Here is a 24,219-nt window from a genome sequence, read left to right as displayed (position 1 = left end):
TTTTGTGCAAAACTGGCCGCAGCTCCCGCCTCTTCCCTCGGAGGATACAAAGCTCACAGATGTAATGAGTCAAAAGAGGAAAGACAGGGAGCAGAATGCAACCCCCACCGAACCCCATGCACTGTACAACGTCCTCCAATTTTCCTTCTCTCGTACCAGTTACAGTAAAATCTATTTACAGAGCCTTCATTACCAAAGGCAGCTGGAAAGGGGGGGGGGGGATATAAACCAATTAAAAATATATTGACATTTGAATATCATAATGGAGAACGTGGGTGGCTGCTGCCTCGACTCGCGCCCACAAAAATAAGGGCTCCTTTTTGCTTTTCCCTATCCACCCACACTCATTACAGGCAACTTTGGAGAGATGAGGCTGGATACCTGTGCCTGGGAATAAAGAGCCTGACACATGTCTCGTTAAAGAGGCTTCAGCGACCGCACATCTTCATCTGATCCTGGGCTAGTTAACGAATAAAAAGCTATGGGTTTTAATTCCTCTGCTCCCCACACTCAGCTCCACCACCCCCCTCCTCACCCATCTCCTCCAGCACTGGATTTGTCCCCTGGGAGATCAATAGGGTTTGCTCCTTTTGGGATGGAAATAATCAGCCTAATCTGTGCCTCCTTGCAAAGGATGAGGAGTATCACACTGAGCTGGCCCGGGTTTGCCTGGGTACCATGTTGGTCAGACAGGGAGAGGGGATGGTTCAGACCCCAGGCATGGATGAGGGGGAAGAGGAACACCGAGGGCAGTGATGCTTGAGCACAGCCCTGTGGAGAGGTGAGCTGCCCAGCCCTGCAGCACCATGGGCTTGATGACCTTAAAGGCTGGATAACCATAGAATGGTTTGGGTTGGAAAGGACCTTAAGATCATCCAGTTCCAACCCCCTGCCATGGGCAGAGACACCTCATTCTAGACCATGTCACCCAAGGCTCTGTCCAACCTGGCCTTGCACACTGCCAGGGACGATCTTAAAGGTTGGACCTGATGATCTTAAAGGTCTTTTCCATCCTAGCTGATTCTATGATTCTGTGAACGTCCCCCAGGTTGCAAATCTGGAGGAATCGGGAACACAACCTGATGGTAAAGTCCTGCTTTCATTTTGACCCCAAAGCTGGCTCAGAGCAGGATGATGAGGCAAAAACCCCAGGCAGGCTGTGCCACGCTTTCCCTGGGGACACTGAAAAAGGCAGCAGCAATCCCAGGGTGTCCCACATCATTACCTGTCAATAAGGTCCCAGTGAGCTATTAACCCCTCAAAGCAGGGATGTTAGAGGCCAAAAGCTCCTTATCCCTGCATTGGCAGCACAGTTTTCAAGTCAAACAGCAAAGCAGGAATGGGACCAGACCCATATCTCGTGGGTTTTGGAAAGACAACAGCATCCTTCTACTTTGCCATGGGTTGTGTTGGAAATAGCCTTGCGAATGAGTGGCAGTGGGGATTTTAAGGCATCTTCATACCCATGCAACTGCGTTCTAGTAATGGTTTTCCTTGCTCAGGTGCCTCAGCACATCCCTGAACCCACCAGCTGGGCTGCAAACCCAAGGCACCCACAATTACAGACATGATCTTCCTCTAAATCAGCTGCTCCCCATCTCCTGCAGTAGTTTGGCTGCAACCAAATCTGAACTTGTCGGAACATTGGGATCCAAGCCCTCAAACTCCCACTTGGAAAGCAAATCACTTGGAAGTGATCAAGAAAACCCTTGGGTTTCTGCAACTGGGATTAAAGGGTACAAAACAACGACAAATACTCATTCTCTTTTCGCCACCTTTAAAGTATTCAAGGGATTTGCACTAATCTGCTCCATAAACCTGCAAAGCTCCAAGCTCTGCAGTGCAACAGGCGTTCTGCACCTCCCATGACCTGCCTGTGCACAAAGGAGTTCCCCTCAGCCCCCCCTGCTCCCCAGGCAATGCTTGTTTCCCTCCAGAGAAACCCATTGCAGAAAGTGGCTTGTGGTCTGCGTTAGTCACGAATCAACATTGCACATGCAATGAATAGAGCAGAACCGGGCTTGATTTCAGCCCTGAAGTGAGTTAAGATCAGCTGTTTTCCTGGAAAAGGGTTGGTTAAGAGAAAAATCCTTCCATTTCTGCCCATCTGCGCTGCTGTGCTAACCCCAGGAGCAGAGCCTGCAGCCCTTTTCCGATGACATTCCCATCTCTCCACTTCATTTACTGAGGGAGTGCGTTAAAGGAGGCAGTGGATGCACTCGGTGCGAGGTCTGACACGAGGACAGCAGCCACTGCTCAGAGCCACGGTGGTGGCAGCAGCCCACGGTGAAGCGCGGTGGGCATGGGACGTGCCAGCACCGCTCCTCACACCCCGGGAGAGCCACCGAGGCAGCCCAGGTGCCTCACACCTCCTCCCAATGAATAACCCCTCCGTATCAATCCAAACAGCGACCGCCGCGCCAGTATGTGCAGCGTTTTCTTGCCGGATAAGGAGCTGCCAATGCAGAGATAAAGCCCTGTCGATACCTATTATGTAGCACCTGAGCCCATTCAACCACCACCTGCGGAACCTTTTCATGGCAGAGCTCCACAATTTCACTGCTTCTCGTTCCTCATCTGCCGTCAATTGCTCCCCATTGGGGCAGGAGCAGCAGGCACAAAGCACCACATCATCTTCTACCTTCCCACTTCAAGAGGTCTATGCCGAACCATGGCATTGAGGCACCCATCCGGCTGCGAGCAAGCAGGGCTGTGGATCACAAGGCCAGAAACTGCCTACACTTGACACCAGAAACAAAGGCAGACGATTTGCATCTTCAGATGGATCAAGGCTCATTCACCACTCAAGTACGTATTCAGAGATAAATACCTGTCTTCTCCTAAACCTCTCCATCCCAGCCATCAGCAGAGCATGACACGTGCCCTGGTACCACGTGGTGAGAACAGCCCCACTGGGTGGCTTGGGAAGATGTAAAGGTCCTTCCCGTGGTCCCCAGCAGCCAGGAGTGCACCTCAACCCATGGCACAACCTCAGCCCCAGGACAATCCCAGCCCCATCCCGCTGCAGATGCGACTCTCTATTCAAAATGAGTTCTTGAAGTGTTCAGCCAAGCAAGCCAAATCCCAAATTGCTTTATAAACACTCTGCATTTCACCAACGTGGGCTGAAGACATCAGCAACGGGAGCAAAGCCAAAGCGACGTGAAGGGGAGCAATTTGGGAGGGATGAGTGAGGAAGAGCTGGAGCACTGCCTCTTGCTGATTTTCCTATTTGATGTGAAAACAACTTCATCCCTCCTTCATCCATTGGGGGTTTCTTCCCCCTCATCAGTAGTGAAGATCATCATCCCTACAGACTATCATCACCTCGATAGGGTTGAAGACCTCAGCCTGGCTCAGAAGCAGAGCAGAGCTGATGGTACAGCGCTCGCATGCAGGTCACGATGCCATTACTTCCCAGGGTTTTGTGCTTTTCTTGCCTCTGCCCAACCATCCACATAAATGCCCATTAAATTAAATAGGCTCATTTGAACACCCCAAAGTGATGCTAGTCCCCAGAAAGCTCATTACTTGCTAGTATGTTGATTTATGGGCAACCAGCTCAGATACCATGGTGATAGCCGGCAGGCTGCACCCAGGGGAGACACACAAAGAGTGAGAGTGGGAATTCATAATAAGTGCTTTAATATAAAAATACCTCTGCTAGCAGGTTACATCTGTGCTGCAGGAAAGACAGCGCAAAAGGGGGGAGCTGCTCGGGTGCTTCCACGATCCCCAGCAGTTTACTGACTTCCAGTGCTTCACGGAGAAGGAAATCTTTGGGGAATATTAAGATACAGCCACAGCAACCAGAGCTGCTGAGCTGGGCCTTGTTTGATTTAGCTTGAGCAGGACCAGCCGCAGCAGAGAGGGGAGGAATGAGTTCTGCCCGTGCCCGAGTTGTCTCAGAACTCTTTCCACCCAGCAGCTTGGTTTTCCTCCGTCACCAACATCTGGCAATGTTTTGCAACCAGACAGCCACCAAATGGGAACTGAAACCAGGCTGGAAGAGCAGCAAAGGGAAGGGTTTGGGTTAATTTTATCCCTGGGCTTCTTTTTCCTCCAAATCAATAAGAAATATCGCACCCCTGACGCACGCTCTCCCTGCTACGCCAGCGCGAGCGAAGCAGAGCGGTGCCATCAGCCAGCTCACGCTTCCCAAGCCCTCTGCATCTAAATGCCACCCCAGGACAGCGGGGACAGGCCTGGGACAACAAGGGTCACACTGACGTGAGCTGCGATGAGTTTGTTAGGTCTCGGTCCAAAGAGAAGGCTGGCATGCGTCAGACTCGCACCTATACATACATATATATACACACATATATATTGCTCCCTAATTAAAAGCTCGGGGGTGGAAGGCTTGGCTGGCTCATGGCCAGCTATTCGCAGTGGGATGCTATCAGCACCCAGCATCGTTGGGGCCCCCAGTTCTACTGCGGGGTATTCAGGACTGGTTTCACTGGTATTCAAACCACCACCAAAACCTGCAGGTGAAGTGAAGCAGCACTTCCCTGAGCCACACATACCCAGCACGGAAACACTTCAGCCCCAGGGCTACAACTGCCCTTCCATTTCCCTCCTCTTCGCTGCACCCACGGGCAAGCAGGGGGAGACCTTCCCTTCCGCTCCGCTCCCATCACTTCCAACAGCAGCAACCTGTGGTTTCCTTCCTCCCCAGATCCCAGGGAGCACCATCCATCCACACTGCACCACACGCAGGGCGCAAAGCGGCAGCCAAGAGCTTCATGGCAGCGCAGCACCTGGACCAGAAGCCTGCAGACCTGATACAGAGCATCAGCATCACTAAAGCTCAGCTCCTCTGGGTGAAAATACTTCTCCCATGACACTCCACCTCCAAGCTGACCCCTTACACAAGTCTCCCAAAACAATCCCAACAGGGAGGCAGGAATTCATGACCTGCCACATAAACCAAAGCCCAGGTCCCCAACCCAGCCCCAGGTCCCACTTTGCATGGAGGAGCCTCTGTAGAGCAAAATGAACGTGGGGACGTAGAAAAGCCCTGGCGAGACAATGCTCAGGATGCTCCCCTCTCCCTATCTCCAGCCCATGAAAGCACTGTCCTTCGATGGATATTATTTAGGCAGAGCATTTGAGCTCCCAGCAGCTGGCACACGAGATAACTACAGCCAGAGCCTCCAAACCGCAAGGGCTGAAGGAGGAGGAGGAAGAGGAGGAGGAGGAGGGGGAGGAGGAGGAGGGGGATCAGCCTCCCCCAAAAGTAGCTCCAATTCCATCATCGCTTCGGGAGAAAAAAAAAGAACCCAAGTTATTTAGAAAAAGCCAACTCCATGCATTTTTATTTGGAGGAGATGGTGTCAGAGACGAGCTCTCCCACAGCTGCAGGGGAAGAGCTGGGAGACAGGTGAATGCAAAGCAGGCGCCGGCCCCGGCGGCTTAGCTAGAGCCCTGACTGCAAACAAGTCATCCGGAAACACTCACTGCTTCAGGTGGTACTCACCGCCTTTGGAAAGGGCGAGAGGGCTGGATGGGTCTATAGGGATGTGCGAAGATGCTTGGACCTCTCCTTGCCTTTGAAGGAGCCTAATATATTCCCTGTGCCCTGATCCTCCTGCTGCTTTGAGTGTGAGGAGGGAAAAGATGCTTCTTTTGAAGAAAGGGAAGAAACAAGTCTTTTGATGGAGATGGCTGCTTGACTAGAGCCCAACTCTGCTTTGCAATGGTAATAATGATTATTATTAATAAAAACTTAATAATGCTGTCACAGGAGGGATCTAATTCCCTCCTCTTTGGCTAGGCAGGAGGATGCCAGCACACAGGTTCCCCACCACCAGCAAACAGCCCTGCCTGGCTCCAAAGAGGATCCCTGGCATTGAGGATGCTCCAGAAACATAAGGAATCATGCTGAGATATCACTCAATAGCAAAGGGAAGAACTGGCACAAGCAGAAAGAGGTTGTGGGACCATCTCTCAGCAGGACACTTAATCACAGGCTTTCCCTTAAACACCCGCTGAAATCCCTTCTTCTCGAGTGAAGTGTGAGTCCTGCTGCCTTAAGTACATTCCTCACAAAGTCACGGCCAAAATAACACCATTTCCATGGCACTTTTGAGACACAAAGGAGAGCATCCCCCCTCGAGCATCCCCTGCACAGAGGAGCACATTCAGGTGCTGCTAACGCAGCCACCGGTGGGGATTTGATGCTGCAGAGGGTAAGAACGGCTCAGCCAGCACTGAAGCAGCCAGCTCTTACTTTGACATCAAACACCCTTGCAGAGGATCAAGCCGCTGCCTTTCCCCATCCCCATCACCCTCTTTGCTTGGGATATTTCGGGCTCCTTCGCCAGCCCATCCCACCCTGGAATGCTGTCTCCAGGCGGAAGACAAATTCTTGCTTAATGTACATATTAATACACCTATCGACTTTGCTGTTGTCAGTCGTTATCAGGATTTATCCAGCCTGATGGCCTCTTATTGATTGCGAAGGAGTGTATTCCCACGGGTCAATCAATTCTGATCCAGCCTGTGGCATGAAGTCAATACCTATTTATTATATGATCTACGAGCTCCATTATTTAACTGCTAGGAAAGGGGAAACACAGCAAAATTAAGGAGGGAAAACAACTGAGAGCCAGGCCAGGAGGTGATGCTTTGGCTCCAAAAGGGGTTGCTTTAACATGGGGAGGGTTAGAGGAGGCAGGACCTGCTCCCAGAATATAACCATGAGTGGGGAGAGAAGGACCAGAGCTGAAAGGCATCTCAGATACCCTCAGATGCATTGCTCTGGGAAAGCAATGAGGAAGAACCTTGCCTCAGTTTCCCTCCTGTTGAGCAGGATTTAGAGCTCCTGCTTAACTTCCCAGGTGTGAAAGAAGGCTGATAGGTTGTACCTTGAGATTGGTGGATTTCGGTGAGAAGAAAAGGGCAATTTGGTGTTCATCAATGCCCAATTGGTCAATGTGACTCCCTGGAGTGAACAACAGGCTGGCTGCAAGCAGCAGGCACTGCCTTGAGCAGCTCATCCTGGCCCCAGGGAGCACCCACAGGGGATAAACCAAGCAGCCCCAATCTGTTTCATCTTAAGAGCAACGATTTACACACTTCCCCTTTACTTCCTTTGAAACATCCCCTCAGCCCTCAGCCCCCCAAGTACTCAGATTTACAAGCCCCACATCCCTCACAGCCAAGCTGGGACACTGGAAACGTCGGGGAGTTTGGCACAGGGAAAGGCTTGCAAGAGCCCAGTGTTTAAAGCTGAGCTGTGTCCAGAGGTCCCCCTTGCCCACAGGAAACAAGGCCCAGGAATGGGAGAGGATTCCCTGCAGGGAGCTGGGCTTGTCCCTCCCAACAGCAGAGTCAAACGTTTGATGTTGTAGAAAGCCAGCATAGAAATACATTATAAATCAAAACAAACCCCTGCATTTAGTCCATGTGGTGCAAGGAAGTTACCCTGTAAGATACAGCCACAGCATCTGGGATATTCCCATCTTGCTCCCACCCCTTCCCTATTAATTCACGGCAGGTAACGCGTACCCTGATATTGAAGCCAGTTTGCTTTGCAGGGAGGAAAAAAGAGCAAACTCTCCTTTCATCTTCGGTATCTCACATAAGAGGTGTCCCCCCCTAAGCAGCTCCAGGGAAGGGTTTGGGAGATGCTCCCGCTCCAACAGAAACCCTCCAGGTTTCTGTGCTGAAAGGCACCTTCAACAAATTCCTTCTCTTTATATAGTCCTGCCATGGTCAGCCTTAATTCCTAATGTTCTCCTCGGGCTTCCTGGCACATTCGAGCCCGGACATAAATCATGGCCATGCAGCCCCGGGGGGGGATCACCAGCAGCCATCCGGTTGGCTCCTGGTCCTGCTTTAAATCCGGAGCTGCTCTGGCATCACGCTGTGATGAGAGGGGCCAAAACCCTGCCTGGGGCACCTTGGGGAGCAAATCCCAGGTTCCTGGTGCCACACTGGAGCTTTTAGCTAAAAACCGTGTAATCTCCTTAGGAAAGCTGCACCAAATCCCCCACGCAAGGCAGCAAGAGCTCAAGGCACAAAGGCTCCGGCTCAAACCTCCTCTCTCCTGCCTTTGAGACCTGTGAGCCCGCTTGCAAACAGCGCTGCCATCCAGCAAGAGCCATCAGTGTCTCTCTGGAGAGCTGCTGATCCCCCTGCTTTCATTACAGCCTCAGGGAGACCCAGGGGCCTTGGGAAGGATCAATGAGCATGAAAATCCCCCCCTTTTTTTTTGCTTTTTTCCACAGAAGGAACACGCAGAATCCTAAAATCTGCTCGTTTCTGCAACCCATTACCCTCGTGGGTGGCTCGAGCCATTGCAATAGCATTAGAGCACTGTTAGACTTTGTCTTTTGAGGGACCTCCTGGGTGGCTGAGGCTTTACCACCCTCCCCGCACCACCACAGGCGGAGGCTGGGACTGGGAACACCAAGGAGCTGATGTAAGGAGCTTACCCAGGGCTTTGTCTCATTGAACACCAGCAAACACAAGTTGTCATTTCCCTGCACGCAGCCAACACGGAGCTTTTCCAGCCCTTTCATCTCCACGGGGCCCAGGACTTGGATGCTGCGCTGTGCTATCCATTATGCAGCACGCCAAGCAGCACCAAGATCACATTCACTCTTGCTCAAGACTAATTAAGATGAATGTTAACTGTCTCCAGCACTCATTACCCAAGAGGGAATCTATTAGTGGCTCTGATGGAAGCGCTCTTTGGAGTAACCACCTCCCATTGCACAAAGATGCTCGGTTTCTCCCTTTCTCTGCTGACCCGGACACTTGCATGAAAAGGCACCTCAAGAATCATTGACTCATAGAGAATGGGCTGGGCTGGAAGGGACCATAAAGCTCATCCAGCTCCAATCCCTGCCACTCCTTGACCAACACCCCCAAGTCCTTCTCCTCAGGGCTGCTCCATCCAGTCTCCCCCAGCCTGTAGCTCTGCTGGGGACTGCTCTAATAAACCCAGGGGCAGGACCTTGCCCTTGGCTTTGTTGAACCTCATGAAGCTCTCGCCTCTCCAGCCTGTCCAGGTCCCTCTGGATGGCATCCATCCCCTGGGCCATGTCAAGTGCACCACACAGCTTGGTGTCACCTGCAGATGCTGCCCTCCATGACTATGCCATTGATGAGCATATTAAGCCGTACTGGTCCCTGTCATCTGGCCAGACCGATGGTTAATGCAGAGGAAAACCAGAGCATTAACCCAACACATCCTGCTGCTGCCTCAGTTCCCCCCCCCCCAGCTGTCGCCTGTGGGCCGTGGTGTTTGGAGGGGGAGATTTCTTTCTGCTAATGAGATGTTCCATGAATATCACAGCAAACAGGAAGGAAAGCGTAGGGATGTGAGAAAGCAAAAATAAACTGGTCTATAAATAACCCCCCTCCGGCAGCGCCGGGCAGCACGTCGTGGTAGAGCCCCTTCCAGGGATGGGCAGCTGCTTCCCGCATGCCACAGGAATACAGAGATTTCTTTAACAGCTATAAGAAACTGCTGTTCTTGGTGGAAAAACATCCTCGAGCACCCACTTCTGAGCACCCACAGGAAAAGGAGCCTCTCTTTTGCACAGAGCCGATTCAGGGCCAGGGATGCGCGCAGGGAGGAGCAGGCAAGGAAATTCGGACATCCTGGATTTGTGTCTAGTTAGCCCCATCAGGCACCTGGGATTGGTTTTCCCCACGCCAAGCAAGGCTTGGTTTAAAGTTATTCCCATAAATCCCCTTTACTGGTGGGTTTGGAAGTATCGGAAGCTGCTCTAAGGTCTCCCCCGAGTCTCCTCTTCTCCAGGCTGAACAAGCCCAACTTAAGCCCAGCTGACCTCGTGATAGAATAGTTAAGGTTGGAAAGGACCTTAAGATCACCCAGTTCCAACCCCCCTGCCATGGGCAGGGACACCTCACACTAAACCATGGCACCCAAGGCTCTGTCCAACCTGGCCTTGAACACCACCAGGGATGGAGCATTCACAACTTCCTTGGGCAACCCATTCCAGTGCCTCACCACCCTCACAGTAAAGAACTTCCTCCTTATATCCAATCTAAACTTCCCCTGTTTAAGTTTGAACCCGTTACCCCTTGTCCTATCACTACAGTCCCTAATGAAGAGTCCCTCCCCAGCATCCCTATAGGCCTCCTTCAGACACTGGAAGCTCTGAGGTCTCCACGCAGCTTCTCTTCTCCAGGCTGAACAGCCCCAGCTTTCTCAGCCTGATCATCAGAGATGTCCCAGGAAGCCCCCCGAAATGTCCAGCCAAGGACAGACCCGACAAGGACTGCGGGTGCAAGGGCAAGGGAGCATCCCTGCACTGTCAGCCTGGGAAACGGAAGGGATGCTTTGCCCCGAGAGCCTCAGAAGTGGCTCCTGGTGAAGCACCATCAGAACAGAGCCCAATAGAAAGCCTCAAAGGGGAGTAAGTTGTGTCTGGAAGTGACCTCCAGGCTTCCCATTCCCTGAGACTGAGCTGAGCCCCCTTCCAGCATTCCCCTCATCATTCCTGTATCCCCATGGCCAGCCCAGCACCAGACACGATCGCACCCCGCAGCTCCCAGCAGGAGAAAACCAGCCAGGTTTCCTGTTGCGATGGAATAATTGTGGTGATGTTGATTCAGCCTTCGAAGAACATGGATAAAAGCAGGTTCCTGGGTGTAGGCAAAGAGCAGGCGAGGCTCGGAGATGCTGTGAGCACAGGTTATATTTAGGGCAATCCAATAAATCTCTGTTTTGACCTTAAATAAAGGACCGAGTGCAGCTGGGAAGAGAATGAAGGCGAGCGGCACGCTTCGCAGCCCTCATATTAATGCATCAAGCCACGGATTTATTTTGTCAGGCTGTCAAAAGTGGCACCTTTACGGGTTTATATAAAGAGGCATTAGACTAGAAAACACTTTGTAGCTAAAAACCCCCATTAAAATAAAGAATATATTGCCCAGGTTTTGCTACTGAATAGGATTGAAAAGCAAATAGGGGCTGCAAAGGGATGGAGAAGCTGCGTTCTCCTGCGTGGAGAGGCTGCGACGCAGTGTAGCGCATGGATGGGGTGTCTGACGCATCCATCAATACAGGTGTTTGCACCCTTTTCAAACAGCTTTTGGCCTAAGCTGGCTAATGGATAGGGAGCTGAAACGCTGCTGCATTGTCACAGATGACTGGGTTTTGGTCCAAAATGAAAAGCTTATTTTTCTCCAGGTCCCAGCTGGGAACAACCAGCCCCTGTTTGGAGTCAGCCTGTCCCGAGAGGACACAATTCCAGAGCCAAACGCTGCCCATGAACCCACCAGAGCAGGGAGCAAGTGATGGGCACGAGGGTTGAAATCCTTTGCTGTTGAGCTAGGAGGGAGCAGAGCAAAGCTCCCACCCTGGTACCCACAAAGCCGCCTTATCTGGGATCGGGAGGTGCTGCTTTCAAGGGGACATTAGGGGTGGCTGATGCAATATTTCACTGCTGATGGCTGATGGAAACGCTGCTGTTTCAGTGCACGGCTTTGGAAACACTGCCAGGAGGAGGTTGGAAAGTCAACCTCACCTTGGGGAAGCTCCTCCAAGGGAAGGTAACCCATGGTGGGGTGCTAAGCAGCACCTGGTTCAAACCCTGCGGCTGAACACATGGGCCAGAGGTGAGGGAAATAGCTGAATACCCAGAAATAAAGGTATTTCGCATGAAAACAGCTCCTCCAGGAGCAGCTGCAGCCTCCCTGCCTTGGGGCCAGGGGGATTTTTGATTGCCTACCCTTTGATTGACCATGAAGATGCTCAGTGCTGTGTTTCCAACCACAGATACATGGGAATTCATTGAGAGCCAGACAGCTCTGAGGGGTTTGAGATGGTTTGGAAGATCCCAAATCCCAGCTTGCTCCCAACTAGCTGAAGGAAGCCCCCTCCAGCAGCCTTATCCCCCTGACGCGATGTCCCTGAGCATCACCAGCACCCAAGCAGCAGCTCTTCAACCCCATCTCCCTCCCCTGACCCCATCCCAAACTCACTCCTATTAGTCCCATACCCAGTTTGGGTGTAATAGGGACAACAGCTTTGGGAAAGGGAGGAAATGCTTCAGGAGACCATGACTTATCTCCCACCTCCTTGGAAGCGAGGAGACCCTGTGGATGGGCTCCAGACCTGTGGAGGATGAGCCCTCCTTGCAAGCACTTGGTTTTCCCACCCCTGCTGCCCTTCTGGCTGCTTTACAGACCCTTGGTCCCAACACTCACACCCTGCTGAGCCTTCAGACACCCAAGTTATCGCTGCTTTATGCAATTAGAGGCTTTTCCCCCACTCAAGCATGGTCCAGACCCACCACCACCCAACCAAGGCATCATGACAGAAGAACCCCAACCAGCACAGAAACTGCCGATCCTACCAGGTTACATCCCTCCTGATTCAAACAGATCATTCCTGTCCCTAATTAAAACAAGCCATTCCTGTCTCAAGCTCCATTTGTACAGAAGATAAATCTGCCTGGACATACTTGGGTGGGTTTTCTTTCCGCTTCGCGGCATAGATCACAGCAGACGAAGAGCATCCCTTTGCTAGGGCAGGAGGGGCACGGCCACTCTTGGTGTATCATCTGCTACCATCAGGCGATGGCGTCGTCTGGTTAAAGGTGTTTTGGGAAGAAGAAACAACCCCATCCACACGTGAGGTGTGAGCTGGGGCTTACCTGGTGATGATGGCGAGGTGCGGGGGGCTCATGCAGGCTCCCATGAAGAGCACCACGTTCTCGTGCCGGGTCTGCCGGTACGCCATCACCTCCCTCTTGAAGGCCTTGAGCTGGTCCTCGTTGTCCCGCTCGATGTCGATGAGGCGGATGGCCACCTCCCCGTGCCAGCGGCCGTGGAAGACCTGCCCGAAGCGGCCCTTGCCGATGAGCTCTCCGATCTCGAGCTGCTCGAAGGGGATGTCCCACTCCTGCAGGAAGATGCTGGTCTGGCTGGCCTTGCGCGGGAAGTTGCGCGCGGAGAGCAGCGAGAGGTTCATCTCTTCGAAGTCATCCTCGGACTCCTGCGCCTCCTCGGGGCCCTCTTCATTCTGCCGTGGGGTGAAGGGAGCGCGATAGAAACTGCACCCGTGGAAGATAACGATGGGCAACACCCCACTGACCCTCCTACTGCTTGTTCAAGACAACAAGGAACCAGGCAGGTCCCTTCCAAAGGCAACCGGGGGGGCAGAAACCCAGATTTACAGGGAGACATTTACCTACTCCAGGGTTAAATGTAAGAGCATTTAATTCATTCATCTGAAAGCAGTGCTTCATCCCACCATGGCCAAGCTGTGCTCTGCTAATACAACTGCTCCCACCCTGGCAGCCCTGGTCCGCACAGAAGGCACCCCAGGATGGATATGGCTTCTCCCTTCATCTCTTCCCTTAACTTTCCCCTTGGTTTTTTCCCTATATCTGTTTTCTACAGGAATTAAAGCACCCATTAAAAGCTGCATCCCCATCCTCAGCCCCTGCTCCTTCCCCTTCCCTGTATCTCAGAAAAGCTCACTGAGTTCTAAACCTGAGGGCAGACACGAAGCCCATGAGGGTCTCGCTTCATGGGGTGGGCACACGGATGCCTGGGCAGGGCCAGGCCTTGGCCATTAATTCAATCGTCAGCAATTTCACTGCACAGATGTTCAGCTTCTCTGTCTGCTGTGAAATGTGCCCCAAGACATGTATAAAATAAAGGTCTGCTGAGCACAGGAGCAGGTCCTGCTGTCTCACCTCCGAGGTGGGCTCCACTTCAATTTGAAGCAATGGGTTTCCTTCCAGGCTGTTAAAAGGATGATCGCGTTAGTGAGAACACAGATAGGTGGGGAGCACACGTGGGCATCGAGTCCTGCTTCCCACAGCATCACCGCACCGGGTCTAAAGGGATGTGGGGGGAGAAGAACCAAGCTCGTTGCTCATATGGGGGAACAGCCCCTTCCAACCCACACCCCGGATGTCTCCAAGCCCAAGGACAGCTCTGGGTGCTCACTGGGAGCAGGGAGGATGACAGGGATGAGCAACATTCATTACTGCATTAATTCATGCAGGATGTGTGAAGTTCCAGGGTGGATTTGGTGATGTGGGAGCATCATCTCCATCCCCCAAAGAGCACAGTGAGGAGGCTCCCTCACCACCACGTGCCCTGGGAGCTGTCACCACAGGCTAACCCAGGGGAAGGCACAGATTTGCCCCCTTGCAGCTTTTGCCCATATCAAGGCAGCCTGGGGCATGTGCTCACGGTGGTCTCCAAGGTCAGAACCACCTTCCCAACAAACACCAGCCAAAGCACAAGCGCAGCTGGTTGGACACCACAAGTGAAGAAAATGGGGTTTTCAGTCATCTTTGAGAGGTGGAGGTCTCAAAGATCCTCCCTGCTGTAAGAGCACCCACATTCATCGGGTTTCCCAGCTCCCCGGGCAAGGGCTCCTCTTCTTCACTTCCACAGCACCCCCCAGCACCGGGGTCTCACCGTGCCCAACAGTTAACAGGGGATTAGGGGAATTCTGTGGGGAAGATCAGCTGGAGCAGCTTGGGTGGTTTTGAGCATAATACAGGCTATTATGATCAATAACATAACCAACAGCATCCCTTCCCAGAAAGAGCAAGGATCACAGGAGAACCTGAACGCTCAGCGGTCCTGTGCATCCTCTCCCATTCAACAGCCACTAAAGAGCTATAAACCCCAGGAGGTGCATGGGTGCACACACAAAAGGAGTCAACTCTGGTATTTTAATCCGCATGGAAAACCCAGGGGATGCAGATGGCTTCTGCTGCCCATCACGATGCACGGGCGGCTGCAGGAGCAGCAGCTCCCTCCTCCTGCCTGCTCTTTAACGCAGGCACAAATACCTGTCTCCCGAGTATTGGAAGCAGAGGCTGGTGTTTAACCCAGCCAAGGCCAGGGTAAGCTCGGTGCCTCTGTCCTGACCATCCCATGGTTCTGTGATTTGCAGTGGGGTGAGCAAGAGGGGAATCGCTGATTTTATAAACTGAAAGCTATTTTCCCATAAAATCCTGCCAGCTCTACACCAAATACCTTGCAAAAAACACCCCAAAGGCCCCAAAAGGCTTTGAATTCACCACGTTGACATTAATTCCCCAGCTACCAGCAGCGACAGAGGCTCCATCCCCATCCCTCCCATTGCCTCCCCCAGAGGAGGCATCCACTGGACCCCTGGCAGTCGCCAGCGCAGTTTGGAGAGGATGGGGAAGCCAGACACAAACCACATCATAAACCTGGAGCAAGACCCTCTCTGTGAAACTGCTGGCTTGGAATAGCCTTCCAAAAGGGCATTTATCTAAAGGATCAGCAAGCAACAGTGAACTGAAACGTGGGGCACAGGCATGATGACCTTGGTGAGTGCTGGGATCAGCAGAGCAGCTCAGACTTGACCTGCCAGGGAGAGCTGGCCCTAACAGCAATGAGGTACTGCATTGCTGAGCTAACATCAGTGCAAAGTTTGTTGGACTTGAAGCCATCACAGGCAGGGCTGCAAGAACCATCTTTATTAAAACTGTCTCAAAGACCCTGGTTCCCTGCTTATCATTCCCCATAGAGTCATGGAATGGTTTGGGTTGGAAGGGACCTTAAAGCTCCTCCAGCTCCAACCCCTGTGTCCACCTTCCACTAGAGCAGCTTGCTCCAAGCCCCTGTGTCCAACCTGCCCTTGAACACTGCCAGGGATGGGGCAGCCACAGCTTCTCTGGGCACCCTGTGCCAGCGCCTCAGCACCCTCACAGGGAAGAGCTTCTGCCTCAGAGCTCAGCTCAGTCTCCCCTCGGGCAGGTTAAAGCCATTCCCCTTGGCCTGTCCCTACATCCCTTGTCCCAAGCCCCTCTCCAGCTTTCCTGCAGCCCCTTCAGGCACTGGAGCTGCTCTCAGGTCTCCCCTTCAGGAGCCTTCTCTTCTCCAGGCTGACCCAGCCCAGCTCTCTCAGCCTGGCTCCAGAGCAGAGCTGCTCCAGCCCTCGCAGCAGCTCCGTGGCCTCCTCTGCACTCGCTCCAACAGCTCCATGTTTAGTAAAAGATTCATCCCTTGGGCTTTGGTTTCTCAGACCAAAAGTCATTTCTATTCCTGATGGTGAAGCGCTGGGCACGTGCACTGCTGTGGTCATCAATCAGTCCCCTGCCCTTTCCTTTCAGCCGCTCTCCTCTGTGAGACACAAGCCAGAGCCGTGAGCTGGGTTAGGGCGGCAGGAGCATCCCTGACCACCCACCCCAACTGCCCAAAAGGCATCCCTGAGCCCAGTCTGCTCCTGTAGAACCAGGGGAGCACCCATGGGTGCCTGGAGGAGGCGTGGAGCAAAGGGTGCTCTGCGTGGGGAGGGGAAGGTGATGCTAAAGCAGGAGGAAGGGAGGCACTCACATGGGGTTGGAGTTGACGGGGTGGAGGATCACCTGCGGTGCTCGGGTCGGTGTCTCAGGGACCACATCTGGGGAGGAGAGAGCAGAATAAGAGCAGGTTGGAGGCACCAGGAGCCCCTTCAGTGCTGGAAACCTCCCTTCCTACAAGTCTGGAATGGTTTGGGGTTGGAAGGGTCCTTAAAGCTCAACTAAAGGGACCTTAAAGCTCATCCTTAGGTCCAATTTAATTACCCACTTAGCTATAGCTGGGTGTAACCCAAGGCCATCCAGCCCTGCAGTAATAGAGTGGTTTGGGGGAGAAATCCCACCCCAGCACAATCCCCTGCACACATCCAGGGGTTAGGAGAGCCAGCCATGCACCCAGCCTCCCAAAGGATAGCTCAGCGCCCTGTGCTCCAAGAGACTTACCTGGGAAAATGAACTGCTGCTTGTACTTGTAGTAATGGGAAGCTGGAAAAGAGAAAAGGGGAGTTAAACACCGGCCTGCAGAGGCAGACATTGGAGAAGCTCCAACCTGCACCACGGAACACCAGCCCTAAGTCCGGGTCCCCTCCATCCCCAACTCTCTGAAGGATGCAACCACGATGGCACGCAGGGTGCCAAATCAAGACTTGGCTCCCATCCAGCCTGCAGGAACCACTTGGCATCATGGAGACAATGAAAGGGTGCTCAGGCATTGGAACAGGCTGCCCAGGGCAGGGCTGCAGTCACCGGCCCTGCAAGTGTTCACACCCCGTGGAGATGAGGCCTCAGTGCCATGGGGCAGTGGTGGCCTTGGCAGTGCTGGATATGGTTGGACTGGATGATTGCAAAGCTCTTTTCCACCCCAGCTGATTCTGCCCCCTTTTGTCTGATCCAGCCCATCTAACTGTGCCTTTTGTGTGCATTTCTGCCATGCCGTGGAGCAGTGACCTTCCTGCCTGCTCCTGGTGCACTGGATGGTCCCCTGGGGACCACTGCCCAAAGCCAGTGCTGCAGGAGGGCTCTGGGCGCTGGTACCCTCCATTATCTCCCTAGCACCAGTAGGCAAAGCCCAAGAGCTGATTCGACTCCCGCAGGCAGGTCATGGGTATGAAGCAAGGCAGAGCTGCTGAGGCCACCCGAGGTTGGCACCAGCTCAGAAGGCACCTTCTCCTTAAGCTTCAAGACCCCAAAGGCTGTTCCTCAGCTTCAAGACCCTGAGGAGTGACCCCAGCTCTGCAGCAGGACCCCTGAGCTGGGATCAAAGGAGACCCAAAGGTAATTCTGGCAGAAGGAGGTCACCTTTTTGCACTTTCCAAGCTCAGATCCTAATCCCCAAGATGCCTGTTTTGATGAGATGAGCCATGGAGAGCATCCCGCAAGGGCAGATGAAAGCAGCGACTCCTGCTTTGTGTCACACCAGGTCCCGTTTGCCACAGGGCTCTGCTCATCACAGGCACGGAAGCAGGGAGCAGTGACCCCACTGAGCTGCTGGGGTCTGATCCTGCCCTGCTCCATTCCTGCTGGCTGGACAAGGAGCTCCCGGTGCTGTGGCAGTGGTGGCAGTGACAGCACGTCCATAAGGAGATGCTGCTGCCCACTATGGGGGTTGCTTCTGTGGTCTGTGCTTTAAACAACATGAAATAACATCTCAGGTGACCTGCAGGGAGGTGCCTGCTCCACAAGTGATGCACGATGGGGCCACCAGATGCTGGATCCTGTCTCTTCCCCCAGACCCAGGCAGGGTCCAGGGCTTGGGGTGTGAATCACTGCAAGCCTGGCTATCACACTGGGAAGACATCAGGATGCTTCTGCTCTGTCTGGAGCACCACGAACCCCGTTAAACTGGCACAGAACCCTTTGGGCAGGCATTCTGTAGAGCTCTCCCAGCACTTGGAGGAGCCTGACTTTGGGAGCAGGAGAAGGATCCGATTCCCTCCTTAACAGTTGGGTTCAACTGCTCCTTGGGTTGATCAGTGCTTCCTCACAGCTCCTCCACTGTCTTCCTCGTGCTCCTCCAGCATCCCAGGCACTCCAGAGACCTGTGCACAGCTGCAGCCTCTCCAGGTACGTGCTGTTTGCCCTCCTACTGGACCAGTTTGTTATCCTTGGAGGTTTAGGGATGCAGGACCCTCCGTGCTGCTGCCCCATCAAAGGGCACAGACCAAACAGGGGTCACCAGGCATGAGTGCTTCAGCATCTAGAGATGGGTCAGGGCCATGGCTGCCCTCCTCTTCCCTCACCAGGCCCTTTTGGGAAGGGCTGGAGGGGCAGACGGGTGGATGAGGACACCCAGCACTGCTAGGAGTGATGCTGAGACATTCCCTCCAAGAAGGGACCTTCCCTGGAGCAGCAGCACTGCACCAAGGACATCCCAAAGGCAGCAATGCTGGGTCAGCCTCTGCCACATCCTCAGGCTACAGGAGCCTCTTTATCCTTCTGAAGGAACTCCTACGTCCTGCAGCCAAATTGCCTCTTCCACCATTCCTGAAGAGACTGAGCTGCAGGAACAGATGGGTCCCAGGTACCCACACAAGACTCGATGGAACAAGCTATATCAGATACCCTCAGCATCAGCTACGCCCCACTATCACCCCACACACACTGCCATAAGCCTGTCACCCCAAAGACACAGTGAAACCAACCCGAGTTACCCTTGCAGAGGGGTAAGACCTTGTTTCCCATTTGCCGTTGAGGCAATAGGGGGGCACACACTTTCATGCCTGGAAAGGTTTCTGTAGCCTCAAGCACATCAGGTCACCCAGAGAGGCTGTGATGGCTCCATCCTTGGAGGTTTCAAGACCAAACTGCATCAAGCCTCCATCTCTGACCCTCCTCGAAGCAGGTTTGACTGAAGACTCCCAAGCTCCCTCCTGAATGATCCTAAACTCATCTTTGCTGCTCATTTCTGCTCCCAGCTTTTCCCCATCCCAGGGTGAGCCCAGAACGGGCATCACCCGGACCAGACCCTTATCCCAGGAGCAGATGCCGAGGGGAGGACACGGTACCTGGCAAGTTGAACTGCTTCTGCTGGCGCGGGCACTGCGGGGACGGGTGCAGGGGGGACGGAGGGGTCGCGCTGGGGGGCAGCGGTGGGGCTGGCGAGGAGGGTGTGGAGGAGGTGGTGGACGAGGGGTTGCTGCTGGAGTCTGGCTGGTAGGGCACCGGGATGTGGTCCTGCAGGACACGGGGAAGGAGAGAAGAGAGGAGTCAGTGGGAGCAGTGCACCCCGAGGTGCTCCGGTGCTGAGGAGCTGGGTGACAAGTGAGGGGTCACCCTACGCAGGTCATCCCAGTCCCCTATTTCCAAAAGCCCTAGAAAACAACCAGAGCCACAGCCTGGCCTTTCCCAAAGCTGTATTCACAGTGTGCACGAGAAATGGGGCTCCTTTGCAGCCCTTCCCTGCTGCGCACACACACTGAGGGCTCCCCAGTGCTGCTGGCTGGGGATGGCCACCAAGACCAGAGCTGGGGGCCACATCCCTGGGCTTGGTCCCTACAGGCATCGAGGAGCTGGTAGCTTCAGCTGACTTCCTTCAAGCCAAGTACCCAGTGCCTTGCTCAGAGCACTGAGGCGGAGCTAAGAGGATCAGCCAGCACATCCCAAGCCACTCCTTGCCCCTTATCAACCCTTCCTAATCAAGGCAAGGATGGCAGCTTCAGGTGTGCATCTGCAGGCTCACTGTGATGGGTGAGAAAGGACCAGCTGGGAGCAAACAGGGAGCAGAACCCACCTGGGTATCTTAGATCTGAGGAAGGAAAACTGAGGCCACCTTGCTGCCCAATGAGACACTTGATGGGGTCTGACCTTCAGCAGCACCAAGCACTCCCACCTCTCAACCCATAGCAAGATCCCTCCAAGGCTAGCAAACCTGCACCAGCCTCCCCCAGCCTGATTCATTTTAGATGAGCTGGGCTTTCCAGGAAAGCCACATTTATTCCATATAGACCATCCTGACACACAGGAGGATCGTGGGTAGATAAATCACTTTTTAAGCCAAAGCTGAAGGCCACTAAACAATCAGACGTCAATGGTATTCACAGAGAATGGAGTATCTCTATGGAAATGCTTTCAGAAACATCAAAGTAAGAAGTGGACCTTGTTGCATAAAGCGTATTCATAGAGGAGACTGTAACCAGAACGGGAGTGCTCAGGTTAAAACCGAATATAAATACATATATATATGATGTTGAGCATCATCAGGCTCTGGTTAGAGGAAAGCTAAGGTGAAAGGACTGCGTGACAGAGGCAGGAGAAAGAGGGCTGATGCCCTTCGCACCCAAAGCCTTTAGCAGAGCTGAGTCACTTCCCTGCTGCCCTCTCATAAATGAAACAAATCACTGGAAGAACAGGCACTAAGAGGGAAAATGCAGCTCTATTTCTTCTGGATACCTGCAGCAGCTCTTCAGCCTCAAAAAGCCATTTGCACCACCCCTTCACAGCCACAGAGCAGATCATTACTCATACACTAAGGATGTCCCAGGAGATTTAGGTTTATAAACTGCATCCTTAGAGCATCACCTGGTACCCAGCCTGTGCCGAGAGCCAGAGGATGCTGAGGAGCTGGGGATGCTGCCAGGCTGTGGGAAGCCAGGGTTTTCACATCCTCTTCCCCATCACAACAAGGATTTCCCTTGCTTTGAGTGCTTCCAGCCTGCAAACTCCTCACCCTGCTCTGCCTCCAGCAGCCCGTTGGGAATCTCCACTGAAGGCAAAAGAACCCATGCCAGGTCTACTGCTATTAATGCAGGGCAGGAGCAAGCCTGGTGCATGCTCAGGTCCAGCTTTGCCACTGACACAATCAAATTCCGGGCTTCTTTTATTTGTAACAATAAATCTGTCTCTTATGGAAGTCTCAGGTGGTAGCAGAGGCCTCAAACCACCCCGAAATCAGCTTAGATCTGGAGGCTGCAATGCAGCAAGAGCAGTGAGGGACAGGGTATTTTGAAGGTGCTGATCCCATTTGATATTGGAAAGAAATAACCTCAGCAGATGTAACCCACACTGGGAAACCCAAAGGAAACCATCACGGCTCATCCTGCCTCCACACCAAGCACACCCTTGCTTTGCTCCTTGAATCCATGGGATCATTCTTGTTTTAAGGCCCCAGGCAGGTTTCTAGGCAGCACCTACCCATACAGCCCCATAGCAGTGGATGCTCATGGAGACCCACGGAGACACCTACAAAGCCTGGTCCTGGCAGATGGTTATGGGGCTGGAAGATGCCCCATCCTGGAGACAACCCACCAGTCCCCTCCTGCCCCAACCACAAGGTCAGGGCATGGTCCCTTTTGCTCTTAAATTCCTCCCTTTAGGAATTACTCTGCAAGCTGTGCTCCCACCAAGCCAACAGGATTGATGCTCCCAAAGGATGTGCCCTGGGAAAGCTGTGGCTCCTCATGCAGGGAACATCCCTGTTGGGAAACAGGGTGGCAAAGCCTGAGCTGGGCTGCTCAGAGCATCCCTCGTCTGCAGGAGCAGCAGCTGCATGCACAGAAGCACCAAAAGCTGCAGGTATTTGAACAACCTGGGGCTGGACCCAGCGCTGGGGGCTCACCTTGTTGAGTTTGTTGGTTTTGGGGAGCGTTTGGCTGACGTGCAGGTCCGAAAACCGGGGGGGTTTGCGCAAGGGGTTGTTGATATCGCAGGGCACCGACTCTGTCCGGACTAACCTTGCTGGATTAAGAAGGGAGAGAGGGGAGAAGGGGATGGAGAGGAGGGGGAGAGAGATGGAGACACATCAAAGCTCCAAAGGGGCACGTTGAGGTCACCCTGTGCTTGCAAACTGCTATTGAATCGCTCTCCAAAGCAAGCCCCAGCAGCACCTTCCAGCTGCTGCGGATGAGCCCCAGGACCAGCCTTTGGGCTCCCCCCCTGCACCCAGGATGGAACCAAACCCCACCAGGACATGGGGGGCTTAAAGCCCCTGGTGTCAGGATGCAAACTGCACCCTTCTCGCCCTGCTAAGGGGCTGCAGTCTGGGAGGCTCAGCACCTGCCACAGCCACCCTGTCCTGAAGAGCATCAGGAGGAGGCACCATCCTCTTCCTCGTTGCGGTTCATTGGGATGAGGGGAAGGAGCTGGCTCAGAGCATCCTGCTCTCAGCAGGGAGATTCTGGTGGGGAGCAAAGCCAGCCTCCAGCTTGGGGGACTCAGGAAGGGGCTGGCTGCAAGGCATTATATTTAAGAGCTTGTTTTGGTGGGGGCCATCTCACTGATGCTGAGGCCACCCTAAAGCCACGCTGCTCCTTGCTCTCACGCTAAAACACACAGCGGGCATCTCTGCCCCTTGCAGCATTGCAGGCTGTAATTCCTGCCCATCCCAGCATGTAGGATGCTGCTTTCCCTGCCTCCTGGTCAGGGTTTGCAGCGGCTCAGAGCATGACACGGAGGTCTTCAACCTAAATCTGCCACAAGCAAGGGCATGGGCGCCGGAGCAGAGGCTGCAAAATTGCCCCTCTCTGAGCCACAGCATCCCCACTCTCCCTGCAAGGTGCCACCAGCGCGATGCATCTCCCCATAATTAAAGCAAGGAGCGCGTTTGTGGTGGTGTTGAACACAGAGCAGCAGCCTCAAGAGCTCAGAATTGAAGGCAATGGAAAGCGGAAGCGTTTCCCTTAGGTGGTCACAGTCCTTTGGCCGCTGGGGAGCCAAAAATCTGGAAGAAAAGAGGTGGGAAGCGGCGCCCGTCGTCCTGCTGCAAAGTTCTCCCTCCTCCGCGGGGTTAGGACGGGCTCTCCGGGAGAAGAGCGGGGTAAAGCAGCTCCAAAAGCACCGCGAGCATCCGCAGGGCCACATCCCCGTGGCGGGGACCCCCATGCACCGAGATGCCGCGTCCGCCCTAAGCTCTGAACGGTAGCGAAAGGCTAAAACCTGTTGCACTTACCCCGTGCCGTGGGGAATCTGAAAAGAAAAGGAGGCAGGGGAAGGGTGGGTGGAAGTGGTTTGCAATGCAAATCTGCCTCGCCCCGCACGGCTCGTCTCCCTACAAGCGGAAAAAACGGTGGGTAACGTCTCCACGGAGAGCCCGAGCGGTTCGGGAGCCTCCGGCACAGCAAGGAGCAGGCTCCCGAATCGCCCGGGGGGCTGCTGGGATGTTTTACCCGCTGGCAGCGTCCACGGAGGCAGAAGGAAGAAGGAAGGTCCTTACCTCCGCGGTGGATGATCAGCAGGTGACACGGAGGGGCCTCTTTGGTGCATTTGTTGTGGCACTTGAGCCTAGCGGGGAGCAGAGGAAAAGGTGTGAGGAGAGAGGGATCGAGGAGCATCGTGGCACGGGCAGAGGGATGCGGGTGGGAGCAGGGAGCATCGCTGCGGATCAAGGAGCATTTCTGCACCCGGGAAGGTGACTTGGTGCTGTGCACAGCCCCTGGGTGTCCGCTCCCATGGGCGAACCTTGTCAGATCCCTGCAGCTTGCCCTCAGGAATAGCCACTGTTCCCAAGCAGCCTCCCAGGCTGCAGGCGCAGGGGTAAGAAGTGGTCCAGGGTGCAAGTCTTGATGCATCAAGGGGGTTGGCTGGGAGGATGCAGAGGCAAATGAGAGCCATGACAAGTGCATCAGTCCCGATGGAGGGATGCAGGAGCCCCCAAACCCGGGGTGCTGCTCAGCTCCAGGGGCACCAGGCACCCAGCACTTATCTTGAGGATACCCAGTATTGTCACTTGTGCCAGGCTTGGCTGAAAGAGCAGGAGCAGAGACCTGAGCTCTGGGGAAAGCCCTGACCACCATCCACTAACTCTGCTTTCTGCTTAAATTGCAGGGGCAACAGAGGGGGAGGAAGAGACTGCCCCGGCCCCTTTGGCTCCCAGTGAATCCCTGCCATTGCGCCCTCCTCTCCTCACTTTAATACCAGGACATTTAACAACGACAGCATTTATGACCAGGTTGAATATTCTGCAGGAGTCTGTGGAGGTCTTCACCCCTGAGTCATGCATAGA

The 24,219-nt window shown here is 53.9% G+C and overlaps 1 protein-coding gene across 3 annotated transcripts in view; it reads right to left on the bottom strand.

Annotated features, from left to right (window-relative positions):
* The window catches only part of KSR2 (kinase suppressor of ras 2), an 82,743-nt gene that overhangs the window by 19,260 nt on the left and 39,264 nt on the right, over positions 1–24,219 (bottom strand). For 2 of the 3 annotated variants that reach the window (XM_061465769.1, XM_061465770.1), the window contains exons 8-15: positions 23,431–23,498; positions 23,167–23,265; positions 21,838–21,956; positions 19,289–19,457; positions 16,728–16,769; positions 16,321–16,387; positions 13,689–13,737; positions 12,642–13,009 (exon numbers count right to left, since the gene is read on the bottom strand). In XM_061465769.1, the coding sequence (XP_061321753.1) occupies positions 12,642–13,009; positions 13,689–13,737; positions 16,321–16,387; positions 16,728–16,769; positions 19,289–19,457; positions 21,838–21,956; positions 23,167–23,265; positions 23,431–23,498 (981 nt within the window). The remainder of the gene's footprint in view (positions 1–12,641; positions 13,010–13,688; positions 13,738–16,320; positions 16,388–16,727; positions 16,770–19,288; positions 19,458–21,837; positions 21,957–23,166; positions 23,266–23,430; positions 23,499–24,219) is intronic. The other variant, XM_061465771.1, reaches the window with a different exon arrangement.

This window comes from Pezoporus flaviventris, unplaced genomic scaffold (genome assembly GCF_033815535.1).
Source record: "Pezoporus flaviventris isolate CSIRO_AGI_PZ_B2104156 unplaced genomic scaffold, CSIRO_AGI_Pfla_v1 ptg000041l, whole genome shotgun sequence".
NCBI lineage: Eukaryota > Metazoa > Chordata > Aves > Psittaciformes > Psittacidae > Pezoporus > Pezoporus flaviventris.
The sequence above is the reverse complement of the archived record's forward strand: the minus strand, read 5'-3'. Positions and strand labels throughout refer to the sequence as shown.